Source organism: Euphorbia lathyris, chromosome 5 (assembly GCF_963576675.1).
Source record: "Euphorbia lathyris chromosome 5, ddEupLath1.1, whole genome shotgun sequence".
NCBI lineage: Eukaryota > Viridiplantae > Streptophyta > Magnoliopsida > Malpighiales > Euphorbiaceae > Euphorbia > Euphorbia lathyris.
The window spans coordinates 91,234,625-91,251,416 of record NC_088914.1 but is presented as its reverse complement, the minus strand read 5'-3'; the positions used below and the strand labels follow the sequence as shown (position 1 = coordinate 91,251,416).

Genomic DNA, 16,792 nt, shown 5'->3' with positions numbered 1-16,792 from the left:
ACGATTTTGCTGATGGGTCCGTGTCATTTTTCTTTACAAACACAATCATGTGGTTTGTAAAATTTTACAACTTTTTTAGTTCGCCAAATTTCATTGATAACGACTTCAAAATAAAATTTTTAAAGAATTAAGGTTGTTTAATATCATATTTACTATGGAACCATATTTTTAATTTTTCAAAATCATCATTTTTGGAGTTTTATCTCTCTAAACATTAGTATTCTCTCTCATAAAAAACACCACCTAAATGCCCTCAAACCTAAAAAGTTGAAGAATTAAAGTTACTTAAAACATTATTAAACTCTTGAAAATATTTATTTCGAGATCGTTATTGGTCAAATTCTGATAACGTGAACTCAAATGCAAAATTTTACAAACCATAAGATTGTGTTTGTAATTAACCCATTTAAATTTTACATCTATATATGTAATTAACCCATTTATTTAAAGTCATCAATTGGTTTTCTAAACGGGTCTCAGCATTGGATGTTTTAAAATTTTGAGGGACCATTGGAGTTCTGTGGATATATCTCCATGTAAGAATTGCAATTTTAACATTCTTAAATAGGTAAATTGCACCCATGGTCACTAAACTTTATCCATTTTAATATTGTAGCCACTAAACTTTAATTTTTAACAATATGACCACTAAATTTTACACTTTTTAACAACGGTGGCCACTCAACTTTAACGAAGTCCTCAAAATGACCGTTAACGACCTCAAAATGAAAATATTCAAGAATTAAAGTTGTTCAGAATGCCATTTATCATGAAACCACATTTTTTATTTTCCAAAATCACATTTTTTGAAGATTTCTCTCTCTAAAAATTCACTCTCTCTCCTAACCAAACAACGTCTAAATGACCTCAAAACGAAAATTTTAAAGAATTAAAGTTTTTTAGAATATCATTAACTCTTCGGGTTTTTTTATTTCAGACCGCCAGCATCATTTTGAGGCATTGAGTGGTCACCGGTGTTAAAAAGTGTAAAGTTCAGTCACTATACTGTTAAGAATTGAAGTACAGTGACCACAATATTAAACGAGTAAAGTTCAATAGCCATGGGTGTAATTTACCCATTCTTAAATTGATCACAGGTGTAACAAAAAAAGTTGTAGTGATACATTTGCTCCTTTGTGAATTTGGTCCAAAATTTTAGGCTTAATAGGCACCTAACTCTCTAAACTTGTAACTTTTTTTTCACCTGCCCCCCTCAACTTAGGGGACAACCTCTCAACCCCCTCAACTCTCCAAAAACATCACATACAGCCCCTTACACCCCAATGTTCGGTCAAAATATTGACCCGTGTAGAAAACGCCTTTGACTGTTGACCACACCAATGTCACGTGTCATTTTTTTATTAAATTTTTCCATTGAGACCCCTGCTCGGCGAGCAAGCCTATTTGTGCTCGGCGAGCAACTACCAGAGATGGATTTCGATCAGAATTCTTATGTCATAATGGAAAATTTTAATAAAAAAGTGACACGTGACATTGGTGAGGTCAACAGTCAAGCACGATTTTTACACGGGTCAATATTTTGACCGAACATTGGGGTGTAAGGGGCTGTATGTGATGTTTTTGGAGAGTTGAGGGGGTTGAGAGGTTGTCCCCTAAGTTGAGGGGGTAGGTGAAAAAAAGTTACAAGTTTAGGGGGCTGGGTGCCTATTAAGCCAAAATTTTAACTACCGTTGAATTTTTAAAAGTTCAAAATGACCTGTTATTCTTATTCAATAACATTCAATACCCCTTATTTTTCAATAAAACTTATTAAGGGTAGAAAATGGATGACATGTTCTATCACATATCAAATTTTTTTGGCTACTTTTAATTTAGAGCAACTATGATAGTTAGAGGGTTAGGCACCCTTCAAAAATACCACCTCAGCTTTTCAAAACACGAAAAAAAAAATATGTTATCCCAAATCTCCAATCTCCTTCAATATTTGTCTCACAAAAAAAAAATGTCATTTTTTTTGTTGTGTGAGTTTAATTAGGTGGAGATCACTTTTTGTAGGAGGGTTAGGGAAGGAGATAGAGGTTCGGAACAACAGATTTTCTTTCCCTCCCCATTTAGACGCTCTTCTAAAAAAAGCATCATAAGTAACATCATAAGTAACTAGCCAAAAATATCTTTATTTAATGATCTCACACGTTATATAACATTTTATTTTATTTATTTTTATTCAATTAAAGTATTTTTAAGGAACTTCTTTATTAGACTCCTAAGTTAAATTTTGAAGAATCTACGTCTCAAATCATAAAGTTGCTATGATTTTGATTGTAAATATCTTAGTGTTTGGTATCTTATTTTGTTCCAATAGTTGTTTGATTTCATAATAAAAATAGACATAATTTAATCTCACAATTTAATACTATGATTTCTACCATACTCGCATTTATACAAAATAACTAAACAAAAGTAATTAAAACTCATAATATTATAGAAAAAAAGTAAAAGATAAATAAATTTATATGGTTTCATCGATATGTAAGTAGGGAATATTGTATCCTTTTTTTTTTATTCAGAAAAGGGCATGTGTTTACAAAATAAGAAAAAAAAAAACCAAAGAATTTGATTACTATCAGGTCATCAAATCAACATACCACATCATCAAGTTAACAAATCACCTCAATAAAAGTAAATATTTTATTATATATATCAACAAAGTCAATACATCATTGTACCATGTCATTGAAGTTAGAATGTCATAAACAACTAACACCATTAGTTAAGTCTTCTAAAAAAAAAAAGCTTAATACATCATTTGTTCTCTGAATTTGTTCAAAAAGTTTAATTGGTCCTCTTAACTTTCAAAGTGTTTCGATAGTCCCATGAATTTGCATAAAATGTTCATGTAATCCCCTGAACTTGTGTAAAATGCAATCAATTAATCACTCGTTTAAAAAAAGTAAGTTAAATGCGGAATATATATTATACACGTCTTAGATTGTTATCACATAATACAAAAAATAGATTAAAAATGAAGTTTTTACTTGCTCAACTATAAAATTTGTCTTCTCTAATATTAGAACCACATACCCAACCTTGATCATTTTACATTTTTAAAGACGTATGTAATACATCTTCCCATTTAACTTACTTTTTTTTTACAATCGAGTGATTAATTGATTACATTTTACGCAAGTTCAGAGACTAACTGAACATTTTATGTAAGTTTAAGGGCTATCGAGATACTTTGAAAGTTCAGAGGGCTAATCAATCTTCTTGAACAAATTCAAAGGACAAATGATATATTAAACCTCTAAAAACACACCATTGGTTAAGTTTTCGTATTACTAATGGTGTAAAACACATCGCTATTTTTTTATTTTTTGTAAAAAAAACCACTTTCCTCCACTTACAAATCGGTGAAATTACATAAATATTTTTAATATACTTATACAATAAAGTCACATCTAAGTAAAAAGAAAATAATAATAAATATAACAATTAAAAATTACTACAGAAAAACTACCAATTAAGGTTGATTCGAGTAGTTAAAAGCTTGACATTGTTTAAACTAAAATTCTCAAAATTGAGTTTTAGTATACTTTAAACAGAATCTGATCAACTTCGAACAGAATTACAGTGGATAAGCTTCAATAATAGATGGTAAAGCTGGAATTTTGATAATTTTGTATCTAGGAAATCCTCCATCTTCTAACAATTTCTTCCATTCAACTTCTGTTCTTTCTTTTCCTCCAGAAGTGTGTGCAAACATAAGCAGATCAAATACTAATCCCATTTCCCCAAATTGATTATCTCCATCTTCTTCCAAAACTATCTCCACTAATATAAGTTTTCCTGTTTTTTCTGGTATTGCTTTTCTGCAATTTCTCAATATCTTCACACAGTTTTCATCCCCCCAATCATGGAGTATCCACTGCCAAAAGAAAAAAAAAACGGACACATTGTCAGAGATTATAATAAAAGCTATTAAAACGTTAACTAGCAGGTTAAGTTTTTGGGTTAAATCACTCTTTGATATGAGCCTTTTAGATAGGACTGTAAATAAACCAAACCACTCGTTTGACTCGGTAAAAGTTTAATCATGTTTGACTTGATTTTTAAATGAGTCAAGCTTGAGCACATAGAAACTCGAGTCGAAAGCTCGTGAGCAGAACAAGCTCAGTAACAAATTCGCGAGCAAACTTGGTTCAATTATTTTTTTTTTCAATAATAGTATTCTGTAAAGGGAAAAATATAAAACAAATAGTTTTGTAGGTTTCAAAGCTAATTAGTTTTGTTTCAAAGAAATTTCGAATGAACATAATTAATTGGTTGTCCGCGACTGTGAGTAAAGTTCATAAACATAATTAACGAGCTAGTTGTGAGGAAGGCTCGTGAACAAGCTCAGGAGCAGGATGTTGAGCGCGACTTGTCAATTTTATAAAAAGCCGAGCATGAGTAGGTCAAAGCTCAGCTCGATTCGATTCGATTACAATCTTACTATGAAACCAAATAGACGAGGGTTTGAATACTGGTATTTCCATTTATTAATAAAATTTCAACATGTGGTAAGATGAACTTGTATTGTACACGCTTTAAGCCTTTTATATATACGTGAGGAAGTGTGTCAGATAATAAATAAAAACTTATTAGACTTTAACTATTAATTTAAATGTTTGGATCCAACGTTTCTTTAATAATTGAAGTTAATTTTGTGACTATGGTTAAATATTATTTGTAATTGAGCAATCTTCTATATATGCATTTAACCTAAAAAAACCTTACTCCAAATAAGTATTATCTAAAAAGTGTATGATAAACTCTAGTCGATTAAGATGCTGTATGTAAAACTGAAAATTAAATATTGAAAAAATAAGTATTGAATTTTAAATGTTTAATTTTATAAGTGTTGAAAGTATTAAACGATACAAATGTTATAAAAATATTAGTTGATAATGTTTAACTTAAAATGTTAAGTTAAATATTTTGACTTATCAAAATAAGTGATTTTTAACTTAATTGATTAATTTAAGTGGTGAAAAATAACCGTTATCAAACATATTTAAATTAAATAAGTGTTTAACATTTTAATTTTAGTGATTACCAAGGTTATCAAACAAGACCTAATATGCATGAGCTTTTGGCAACTTGGCCTATATATTTCACAACCTTAATTAGTCATCGCCTTGAAAAGCAAACGAGTCTTTACCTACAATCTGCAATTAGGATTGCTAATTTTTGACATGACAACACGATTTACGAATACAACCTATTTGACATAATGATCCTGTTTGGTAAATAGATGTAGCTGTTAGCTGGTTATTTTTTTGGCTAGCTGATTTGACTACCTGATTATGTAAACTTGTTTGGTAAATAGATGTAGCTGTTAGCTGGTTATTTTTTTTTGGCTAGCTGATTTGACTACCTGATTGTGTAAACTCGTTTGGTAAAACTTAACTGATTACTAATAGCTGTTTGTATAAAATGACAAATAAAGACATGATAAAATATTTATTTGGTATTAAGTAGTAGTAATTAGATGTAAAAATGCGTTTCAAAAGAGATTAAATAATAAGCTAATTAAAAAAACTTCTAAAAACCAGTTTTTTCAAAATTAGCTTTTTGGACCTAATAATCTCTTTCAAACCTCTCTTCACCAAACACGACTATTAGAAGTTTGACTAGTAACAAACCTCTAATTTTATTCCAAAAAGTTCTACACTAAACATGGCGAATATATAAATACACGTCACACAATTATCACAAGATAGTTCATTTTAACACACCTATTCTAACCTATAAATGTAAGGTGCCGTTTGGTTCACGGAATAGAATGGAATGGAATAGAATGGTTATTCCAAAGGAATAGAATAGCAAAGAATGGAATAGAAATTCTTAGGAATTACTATTCCTATGTTTGGTTGGTGGAATAAGGTAGAATGGAATAGATATTTTTTTTATTAAAAAGACAATATTATCCTAAAATGTAATTTCTTATTTATTTTAAAATTTTAATTTTTTACTATAAATTGTTCAAATATTTAATATATATTATTTTAAAAAATATATAAAAAATAGAAAAATGGGAAACACGAAAGACGAAAAAAACACGAAAAATACATTAAAAACGAAAAAACAATAAGAACATGAAAACGGAAAAATTGTAAACACACGAGAAAAGAGAGGTAAAAAAACAAAATGTAAAAGCGCAAAAAAACATTAAAAACACAAAAACAAAAGAAAAAAATGAGATAAAAGTGGAAAATGGTGAAAACGCGAAAACATATAAACGTGTTAACACAAAAAAAAAACACACGCGCAAAATATGAAAAAACACAAAAAAAATGTGCAAACCGTAAAAAACACAAAAACATGAAAAAAGTGGAAAACACGAAAATGTGAAAAAAAAAAAAAAAACGTGAAAAAATCGAAAAACACGAAAACATGAAAAAGTGTTAAAAACACGAAAAATGCGTTTGTAACGTTTTTTTATGTTTTTCCGTGTTTCCCAAGTTTTCTTGTTTGTTCACGTTTTTCGTATTTTTCACGTTTTGTCATGTTATTGTGTTTTATTTTGCATTTTTTCGATTTTTCACGTTTTAGTTTTTCGGTTTTTCCCCTTTTTGTTTTTTTTCGCGTTTTTGTATTTTTCGTATTTTGTTACTTTTTCGTGTTATTCACGTTTTTCCATGTTTTTCGTATTTTTTCATATTTTTTTTGTTTTTAACGTTTTCGTGTTTTGTTTGCGTTTTTCGCATTTTCATGTTTTTCACATATTGTCACGTTTTTGTGTTTTAGCATTTTTCGTATTTTTTCGCATTTTTATTTTTCACGTTTTTTAATATTTCGTGTTTTGTCACTTTTTCGCGCTATTCCTATTTTATGTTTTTCGTGTGTTTGCTTTTTTTTTTGCGTCTTCGTGTTTTTCGCAGTTGTTCACGTTTTCATGTTTTTCGCGTATTTTATTTTTTGCATATTCTCTTGTTTGTAACATTTTCACATTTTTCGTGTTTCATATTTTTCGTATTTTTACATTTTTTAACGTTTTCGTCATTTTTTCATTTTCACGTGTTATATGATATAAATTATGGATTGACCAAAATTTATAAGATTTGGGAAAGTGATTAGATAGAAGATTGAGGATTTAATGGAGGATAATTTTGTAAATTACAAAAATATAATATTAGAAATAGGCTATTCCTAACCTAAATTGAAGAATAGCTATTCCATGAAATCAAGGAATAGGATGGAATAGCTATTCCATAAAAAAATCAACCAAATGTGGGAATAACTATTCTTTGGGAATAGACTATTCTATTCCCCCTCTATTCCGCGAACCAAACGAGCCCTAAGAGTTTACAGGCAACTCCCCAAACAAAAAAAGATTGATTATTCTAGCTACTCATTCTCTTCTCCCTGCCTTTACTTTCTTTTTAGGGTAAATTACACGCATGGCCACTGAACATTATCTATTTTAATATTATGGTCACTGAACTTCAATTCTTAATTATATGACCACTAAATTTTACACTTTGTAACATCGATGACCACTCACTACACTTAATTCATTCTCTCTACCCACCTAAACTTTACATACTACTCAGTAACCTTTTTTCTCACTCACCTTTTTCCTCACTCACTCAGGCATCAAAGGGGGATCTCCATTCCCCGATCAATCCTTAATCCCTTTTCTATCTTATTTCAGACACTAAAAGATTCCATCGAGCTCGATTCACATTACCGATTAATCACTTAATCATAAAAAAAAGGTGTAACTAATTTATTTACCTTCATAAAAATGGCATCACCCTTTGGAATAACATCAAACATGTCACCACCAACATGTACAATCCCCTCAAACTCAGGAGCAGTAGAAACAACATGAATCAAATCAAAATTCACACCTTTAATCTCTGGTTTAACTTTCAAAATCTCCACAAGATGCTCACCAGTTCCTCCTCCAACATCCACCAAACTCATCACACCATCAAAACACTTCAAACTTTCTTCCCCCAAAACAGCTTTAATCACAATCTTGGCAGTACAGCCCAAAGCATCATTAAAAAGGGTGTTGAACTCTGAATTTTTAGCTGCAAAATCCCATACTTCACAACCATGAGCTTTTTTGAATGGAGTTTCACCTTCTTTCACACTTTGGGAGAGATAATGCCATGGTGTTATGAGGCTTGGATGATTCTGCATTATTACCATTGGATTTAGGGTTAGGTCTGAGTTTTTTAGTATCCATTTTGAGGTTTGGGTTAACCCATAAAGAGTCTCTATCTCTCCTGATGATGATGGTGGATGATGGGATGTGAAGATTTTTTTGTGGACTAGGTATCTCATGATTCTGGCAAGATAAGCCATGTCTACACTAGATGAATCTATGCCTGCAAGTACAAATTAGAGGTGTCAAAATGCCTGCTGTTAACGGGTAAATTACACTCATGGCCATTGAACTATTCATTTTAACATTGTGGCCACTGAATTTCAATTCTTAAGGGTATGACCACTGAATTTTACACTTTTTAACACTGGTGGCCACTCAACGCCTGAAAACGACCGTTAATGGTCTAAAAATAAAAAATTAGAAGAGTTAATGATATTCTAAGAAACTTTAATTTTTGAAAATGTTCATTTTGAGTTCATTTAGTTATTGTTGGGATAGGGGAGAGGGTGAATTTTTAGAGAGAGAAAGCTCAAAAAAATGTGATTTTGGAAAATAAAAAATGTGGTTTCATTATAAATGTGGTTCTGAACAACTTTAATTTTTGAATATTTTCATTTTGAGGTCGTTAACGATCATTTTGAGGAGTTAGTTAAAGTTGAGTGGTCAGCGATGTTAAAAAATGTAAAGTTCATTGGTTATGCTGTTAAGAATTGAAGTTCAGTGACCACAATATTAAAATAGATAAAGTTTAGTTGTCATTTAGCTTTATACCATCGACTTTTAGTTTTTTCGATGAGAATAATAATATTTTAGAGCTTTTCACGAAAAGCTCATTTTTTGGAATTTTTCATGAAAAGTTATTTTTATTTATTTGATATTGATAAAATTATTCTTCTTATTTTCGCATAATAATATTTTTCTTTAACGTTATTTTCATCTCTATAGTATTATAACCGAAAGAATAAAATTTTGCTCCATCCAATTTTTGTAATAAATTATTATTTTTAATTATTTTTATTATTTTTATTGATTTGTACATTACGATTTTTATTTTTACAATTTATTTGTTTACTAATTTAAACTATAACAGAAAGAATAAAATTTTGCTCCATCCAATTTTTGTAATAAATTATTATTTTTATTTATTTTTATTAATTTGTACAATAAGATTTTTATTTTAACAATTTATTTGTTTACTAATTTAAAATATGTACATGTTAACATTTTATATTACACTTAGGCTTTGTTTGATAACCAATTTCAGTACTTAAAATTAATATGTTAAGTGCTTTTTGGGTTTAAGATTGTTTAATAACATAACTTGAATATTTCAGTTAAGTCACAGAATCACTTATTCTGGTAATTTAACTTAAAATTTCGTATCATTTAATACTTTCAGTATCTATAATATTCAATACTTAAAATTCAGTAATTATTTTTTCAGCACTTAATTTTAAGTTTTATCAAACGCCACCCTAATCAGCTAAATAAACGACTAACTGCAACAACAAATAGCTACAGTTATTAGTTAGCAGCTAAACAAAGCAGGTCCTAAGTATCTCGTTAGCTTTTAAAATTTGCTTAAATTAATATAATAAACAATCTAAATAAATATAATTGATGTTTGAAAGTTTCATTTAACGGGTCAAATAACGATAAATTGAACCTGAAGCAATTTGGGACAAAGAGATGGGATGAGAATGAGAGTTGATAATATCAGGAATTGCAAGCTCAACAGCAGCTTTCAATACCATTGAATCTGCAAAACCAAACATAAATTTCCATATTTCTGCTTGTCCTCTCATTAATGCTTCTCTCTCTGTTATTGATTCCATTATCAATTCTCACTTTCCCTCACTAAAACCAACACAATTTCTTTTATTTCTCTCTTTTGATTGTGAGTATATCTTTGCTATTCAGTTGAGATATATATACACACAATTCCATAGGAGGGAGAAAAAATAATTTAAAAATTATTAATTTATACTTTTGAAAAAGTTTCATTAATACATAAATATCGTCCGCTTTCGTCTAAATCTAACATTTTGGATCTCAACTTAAAATATATCTACATGCAGTGATGAATTCAAAATTAACTGACAAGGTGTACGACCCGGTTCGGAGTGGGTGGTGTTGGATAGAAGGCGTGTGCAAGGAGCTAGGGGTTGGCAAAAAAATCCGGTCAAACCGGTAACCAAACCGAAAACCGGCAATCCGAACCGGAAAAAGCGGTTAACTGAACCGGTGGTTTTCTTAATGGTTAAAAAAATAGATAGGTACCGGTTTCGGTTTCAGTTTCGGATTAGAGTGTTAAAAAACCACGGTTAAACCAAACCGTTTAATAAATATAAATTTAAAAAAAGTTATATAGGCCATTTAACGAAAAAGGCAAGGTAAATATAAATATAAATATATAGATTATACTGCTTAATATAAATACATAGATTAATATAAATACATAACATAGATTATACTGCTTTATGTTGTAATAAGTACTTTGACGAAATATTATTTACATTTCTTTATGTTTTAAATGTAAACTTGATGGATTGTTTTTTTAGTTCGCTACTTATATTTGAATTCTGAACTTTTATATGAATTCGTTTCGTTTGAATTTTTAAAATTATGTGGATTTTAATATTGTTTAAAAATTTAGGTTTGGGTACAAATTATAGTTAACCGTTGATTTTTGGTTAACTAGTGAGAATTGGTTAAAAACCGTTAATCGAAAAACCTAACCAAGATTAATGGTTAACCGATTGATATGGACCAGTTTCGGTTTGGATGGTTAAAAAACCGTTGATAACGGTTCGGTTAATTTTTTTGCCAAATGGACTGGTTAACCGAACCATGCCCACCCCTACAAGGAGCGGCCCAAAAGGATGGTGATGGTCAGGAAGGAACTGATCTCATAACCATTTAACCTAAATGTAATTTCTATAAATTGTAATCTAAAACTATTGACAAAATTGGAATCAGAATCCATAACCATTTAAACATTTACACCTTTTAACGATTTTTCTATCAACCTCGAGAAAATGAATTTAAATAAAAAAATAAGTTGTTATTTATCAAAACGTTCCATGTGGGATCGATATCTTTTTATTACTACAAGCGAAAACAGTGCACTTGCGGAAATCGCTCAACAAGAAGAGATTAGATTTCGTTCAACCTTTGAAGAATTAATATCCGCGGAAGAGGATTAGGATGGAACGCTCAAAAAATGAGAAAGAAAAAAATCTAACAATTGAATTACTGCGATGTCGCATTTGTGACAAGTTCATCACAAATGCGACAATAGTTGATAAATTGGGTCAATTTGAGAAATAATTCATCAAACCGTCTTTTCGGTCATGAATCTTGTCATCTACACTTCACACCTGCATCATTTTATCAGTAACAAATCACAAACATATGTTGGGATGTGAAAAAAAATATAATGTCTTTTGTACGAATTGGATAAAAATATTCAAAAAATTCACCGAATTTATAAATATTAATCTCCAATTCCATTATTAAATTATAAAAAACATGAAATCCTTTTCTAGAACGAATTGATATGCAATTGGTGCAGAATAAGAAACAAAAATATTTGTGTTTTTAGCTACCAACGTTAAGGGTAAAATTGCACAATTTTAGACGTTAGGAGTAAAATTGCTTCTGACTCAAAACGTTAAGGGTATTTTTGCACCTTAACTTTTTTTTTAAGCATAATTATGTGTATTTTAGAACATAAATATTAAATTTTATTATAAAAAATCCAATATCCAAAGATAAAGAATGGAAGGACAGTAGAGAGGATGGATATATCTATGATTTTATGGCTTTAATTAAATTGGAAAGATTCTTCAAAAAAAAAAAAAAAAAAAAAATTGGAAAGATACATTTCATAAGACTTGATCTTTGTTTGGCACACACATTAATTACTTTAGATATTTAAACTTTAATTTACTCGAGATAAATATAGGGTATTGCTATTCACGGTCCCATTTACTTATCACCACCCCCATTTTGATAAGTTTACCCTTTTTATTTTTTTTACCATAAACTGAAAATTTTTTCTCTCCCGAGAAAAACTGAAATTCTAAAAAAAAGGATCCGAGAATTCGTCGAAGATAAGGTAAAATTTCGTTTTGAACTCGTTTTTGGGCTAGACGGTCACGGAACCCGTCTGAGCCTTTGGACAAGTAGATTTGACCCCTTTTTTTTATTATTTTGACTATAAAACACGTTTGAAGTGCATCTTTAATAATTTTTATGAATTTCATTTATTTTCAGATGTCATTAGAAGATTGAGTTGGTTATGGGTTAATTTGACTATGGGTTATGGGTTGTTTTCAAACATATATTATATTTTCTGAATTGATTTAATCATGGGTTAATTTGACCTTTCGTGCCAATTTTAAAGACTGAATTGATACTCAAAGATTGATTTGGGCTAAATTGACCACTCGTGCCACCTTGAAGGGCTAATTTGATCCTTTATTCATGGAAAAACTCTCAATTGTATTCATTCGGTCTTCTTTCGACTTTTAGTGATAACATAAACATATTATTTGCTTTGTTTTGCTTTTTCTTTATTGAATAAATATTTTAATTGACGTGCTATGATATATTTGGTAGTTTCTTCTTATTTGTAGTTTTTTTTTCTCTTTATGGGTGGTTGTGCTTTGTCTCTAATTGTCGCATGTCTCCCTGTATATATATGTATTATCATGTTTTCCTTCATGGAAAAACAAAAAGGTTTTGTCTATCATCACATAGATCTAGCGCATTGAAAGACAATGAAGTCATTCCTAGAGAAATAGACTATGCAATCAATTCATGGTGGAGTGTGTTTCTCGTTGTTCTGACACAAACAGTTCCAAACACTGTGTACTGTTACTTTATCACGATCTATGATATTGAAGATATATATTTAAGCTTTTCTGATATTTTTTTTATTGTAATTATTTATATCGCGAATTACTATGTTTCGTATTAATAAAACTGATGTCTACTTATAGACAAAATGATAACTCTAAGTTGATGTTGGGCAATTTTGAAGAAAATGATTTTAAGTTTTAGATCTAAAAGACCATTTCTGAAATTGCATTTAGGTTAAATTGCATTTCTAAGAAAACGAAGTCCCTGATATTTTTAGGGTTAAGGTGCAAAAATACCCCTAACATTTTGGGCAAGGAGCAATTTTACCCCTAACGTCTAAAATGGTGCAATTTTACCCCTAACGTTGGAAGCCAAGAGCAATTTTACCCCTAACATTAATAAATTTGGTCAATTTGAGAAATAATTCATCAAACCGTCTTCTCGGTCATGAATCTAGTTATGTACACTTCATACGTGCGTCATTTTATCAGTAAAAAATCACAAACATTCGTTGGGATGTGAAAAAAAATAAAAAATATACTGTCTTTTTGTAGGAATTAGACAAAAAAAAATTCAAAAAATCCACCGAATTTATAAATATTAATCTAAAATTCTATTATTAAATTATAAAAAACATGAAATCCTTTTTTTAGAACGAATAATAGTGTCTGAAATAGTGTATTTTATTGGTGCAGAATAATAAACAAAAATATCTGTATTTTATAATAGTGTCTGAAATAGTGTATTCTATTGGTGCAGAATAATAAACAAAAATATCTGTATTTTATAATAGTGTCTGAAATTGACCCAATTTATCAACGCTAGGGGTAAAATTGCTCTTGGCTTCCAACCTTAGGGGTAAAATTGCACCATTTTAGGCGTTAAGGGTAAAATTGCTCCTGACCCAAAACGTTAGGGGTACTTTTGCACCTTAACCCATATTTTTATAAGGGTTAATATTTTATCACTATGAACTTATCTCATTTTGTCATTTAACTCGGGGCAGACTGTATAGGCGGCCGTCTAGGGCTTTCTGATTTACGGAAACCTCCGATTAGAATTTGTTTTGAATTTAATTATTATTAAGATTGCTATGGTTCAAAAGTATGTAGACTTGGATTTATAACAAAATGTAGTGTTAGGCTAAATGGTAAGGCATAATGGAGGTGTTTGTGAGAGTAGAAGTTTGATCTCTTAAAATTGCATCTTTTGATTCTCATTTTCTTTTATTCGTCATTTTCTTCATTATTTCTGATTTTTTTAATAATAATAATTCTTCTTATTATTATACAAATTATTTTCTTTTATTTTTCATATATGTTTTGTTTTTATTTTGATTATTATTTTATATAACTTTAATAATTATTTTTTTATCAAACTTGAATTTATAACAAAATGTAGTGTTAGGCTAAATGGTAAAGGCATAATGGAGATGTTTGTGAGAGTGGGAGTTTGATCCCTTAGAATTGCATCTTTTGGTTCTCATTTTCTTTTATTCGTAATTTTCTTCATTATTTATGATTTTCTTAATAATAATAATTCTTCTTATTATTATATAAAATTCTTTTCTCTTTATTTTACATATATGTTTTGCTTTTATTTTGATTATGTTTTGTTCTTACTGTTAAATTGTTGTATGCTTGGCTGAGGGATCCGGTTGATCAGCAATAATGGTGTCGTTTCCTTTGACATCGATGCGTTTCTCCTGCACCTTCGTTGGTTGCCTAGCGTGCCTATCTCGGCTATTTGCCTACTCACGATAAGCTGAGATTACATGGATGTTCTATTGTCTCGCGCTGCAGCTTATGCTTGTCTGATATGGAATCGATTGATCAACTTTTTGTCACTTGTCCGTTTGCTAGAATTGTCTAGCAAGGTATTAGCTCGTTATTTGGACGCTGGATCAACACAAGATCGACACTTAAAACTCTCATAAGTGATGCCATTGTTCATCGCTTTAGCTCTCAAATTTCTGAATTATGGGCTGCTGCAATTGGAAATTCTATTTGGGCATTGTGGATTACTCGGAATAGATGCATTTTTTAGGATGAAATATCGGAAATAATAATGGTTTTAAGACGCATTTGGAGATCCTTGAGAGAATCTTCTCACACAGGCCGGGGTACTACATGGAATTCGTTAGTGTCGCGATCCATCCCACGGACCGTGACCGGCGCTAGGGAACGGGTAAGCTCAAGCTACCAGAACGCGTAGCAAGCCTTAATATAATATATGATCAACCTTACCAATAGTCTTAACATAATTTAATATTAAAACATTCAAAAATAAACACACAACATAATCCTCAAACTGGTACTACGGTCTAAAATATAAATTTTTAACATAATTCTTAAATAGTCATACATAGTAAGATAGATGTGCCGCCCGAAACAGACTTCTAGTCACCTGAAAATTTAAAGGAGTCAAACCTCCCATAATGAATTAGTTATATGCAATGCATGAGTAATTTAACATTTATGTCACACACAATAATAATAATAATAATAATAATAATATATAATATAAGTGATCACACAATAATGCTTTTCATAAAATTGTCTTATAAATAAATATATAGGTGGTTTCATACGTGTTGGACCTTAAACCTCAATACCCAAATTATCCATCCTCTAAATATAACCATAAAGCTCACTTATATCCAATGACTGAGGGACTGAGAATAACTCAACCACCACACACCCAGTAGCTGGAGGGTCGAGAATAACTCAACCGATTCCGTTTCCAGCTTCACTTAAATCCAAAATTCACATATCATATAGCTCGAGAATATCTCAACCGAGATTATTCATATATAATAACATTCACAATATTAGTATCATCAATATCCAATAACCCGATAGTACCCGTACACACAAGGTCCTGATGCCGCTCACCAGGAAGCATGTCCATAACACGTGGATTGCACGTGGAAATGCTTAAGTTCTCAAAACAATTCCTATTGACTTACAAAGAGTGAGTGAGTGAAATCAATAGTGTTATTTGGATGTCATCCACTTTGGCTACAAAATCAACATGCTCCATTCATACGATTGTTTGAAAATTTCAACAAAGTACTCCAATCTAATCACATACTCATCCTTTTTCACATTCAATATAATTAAGGTTGTTCAGAGTGATTAAGAGTCTCAAATCGCTTAAATTAGAGATTTCGAGTTCGAGTTTTAGTGTATGTAGAAAATTTTAGTTAGGAGGGGATCCACCTAAAATGTATTTGACAAGACTCGAATCGAGAAATCAGACAAACTATAAAAAAAAATCATATGATAATGCTCTATCAAAGCCCAACCAAGACCGCTATTAATTTGAGCGAACTCAGACCAAATAAGGCTCAGACTTAAAAATCAAATCTCAATCCTAGCCAAGGTTGTAAAAGACATTAGGCGTTAGTCGGACAGACATGACCATTGGGGATTAATCGAATTTTATATTTTTGATATTATATATTTTTTTATTAAATAAACCATTGGGGATTAATCGAATTTTATATTTTTGATATTATATATTTTTTATTAAATAAAGTGTTATATAAATATAATTAATATATGAATTATACTATGTAAAAATAATAATATAACATATTTAGGATAGAAATAAATATATATTTTAATATTATTTACATTAATATCCATAAAAAAAATGGATCAATAAAATAATATTTATAACAAAATGTGTCATAATAAAATAAAATTAATATTCTCAAAAATACATTTCATAGTTTAAGGCCTTTTTTTAGTTTTTTGTTATTTAATATTTTATTTAAAATGAAAAAATTGATATACAATT

The 16,792-nt window shown here is 29.9% G+C and overlaps 1 protein-coding gene across 1 annotated transcript; it reads right to left on the bottom strand.

Annotated features, from left to right (window-relative positions):
- Positions 1–3,446: 3,446 nt before the first annotated feature.
- Positions 3,447–10,003, bottom strand: LOC136230696 ((R,S)-reticuline 7-O-methyltransferase-like). The gene is made up of 3 exons (XM_066019858.1): positions 9,789–10,003; positions 7,741–8,342; positions 3,447–3,886 (listed from the first exon to the last, which is right to left on the bottom strand). The coding sequence occupies exons 1-3, from the start codon at positions 9,955–9,957 to the stop codon at positions 3,587–3,589; spliced, it is 1,071 nt and encodes a 356-aa protein (XP_065875930.1). The 5' UTR covers positions 9,958–10,003; the 3' UTR covers positions 3,447–3,586.
- Between the last annotated feature and the right edge of the window lie 6,789 nt (positions 10,004–16,792).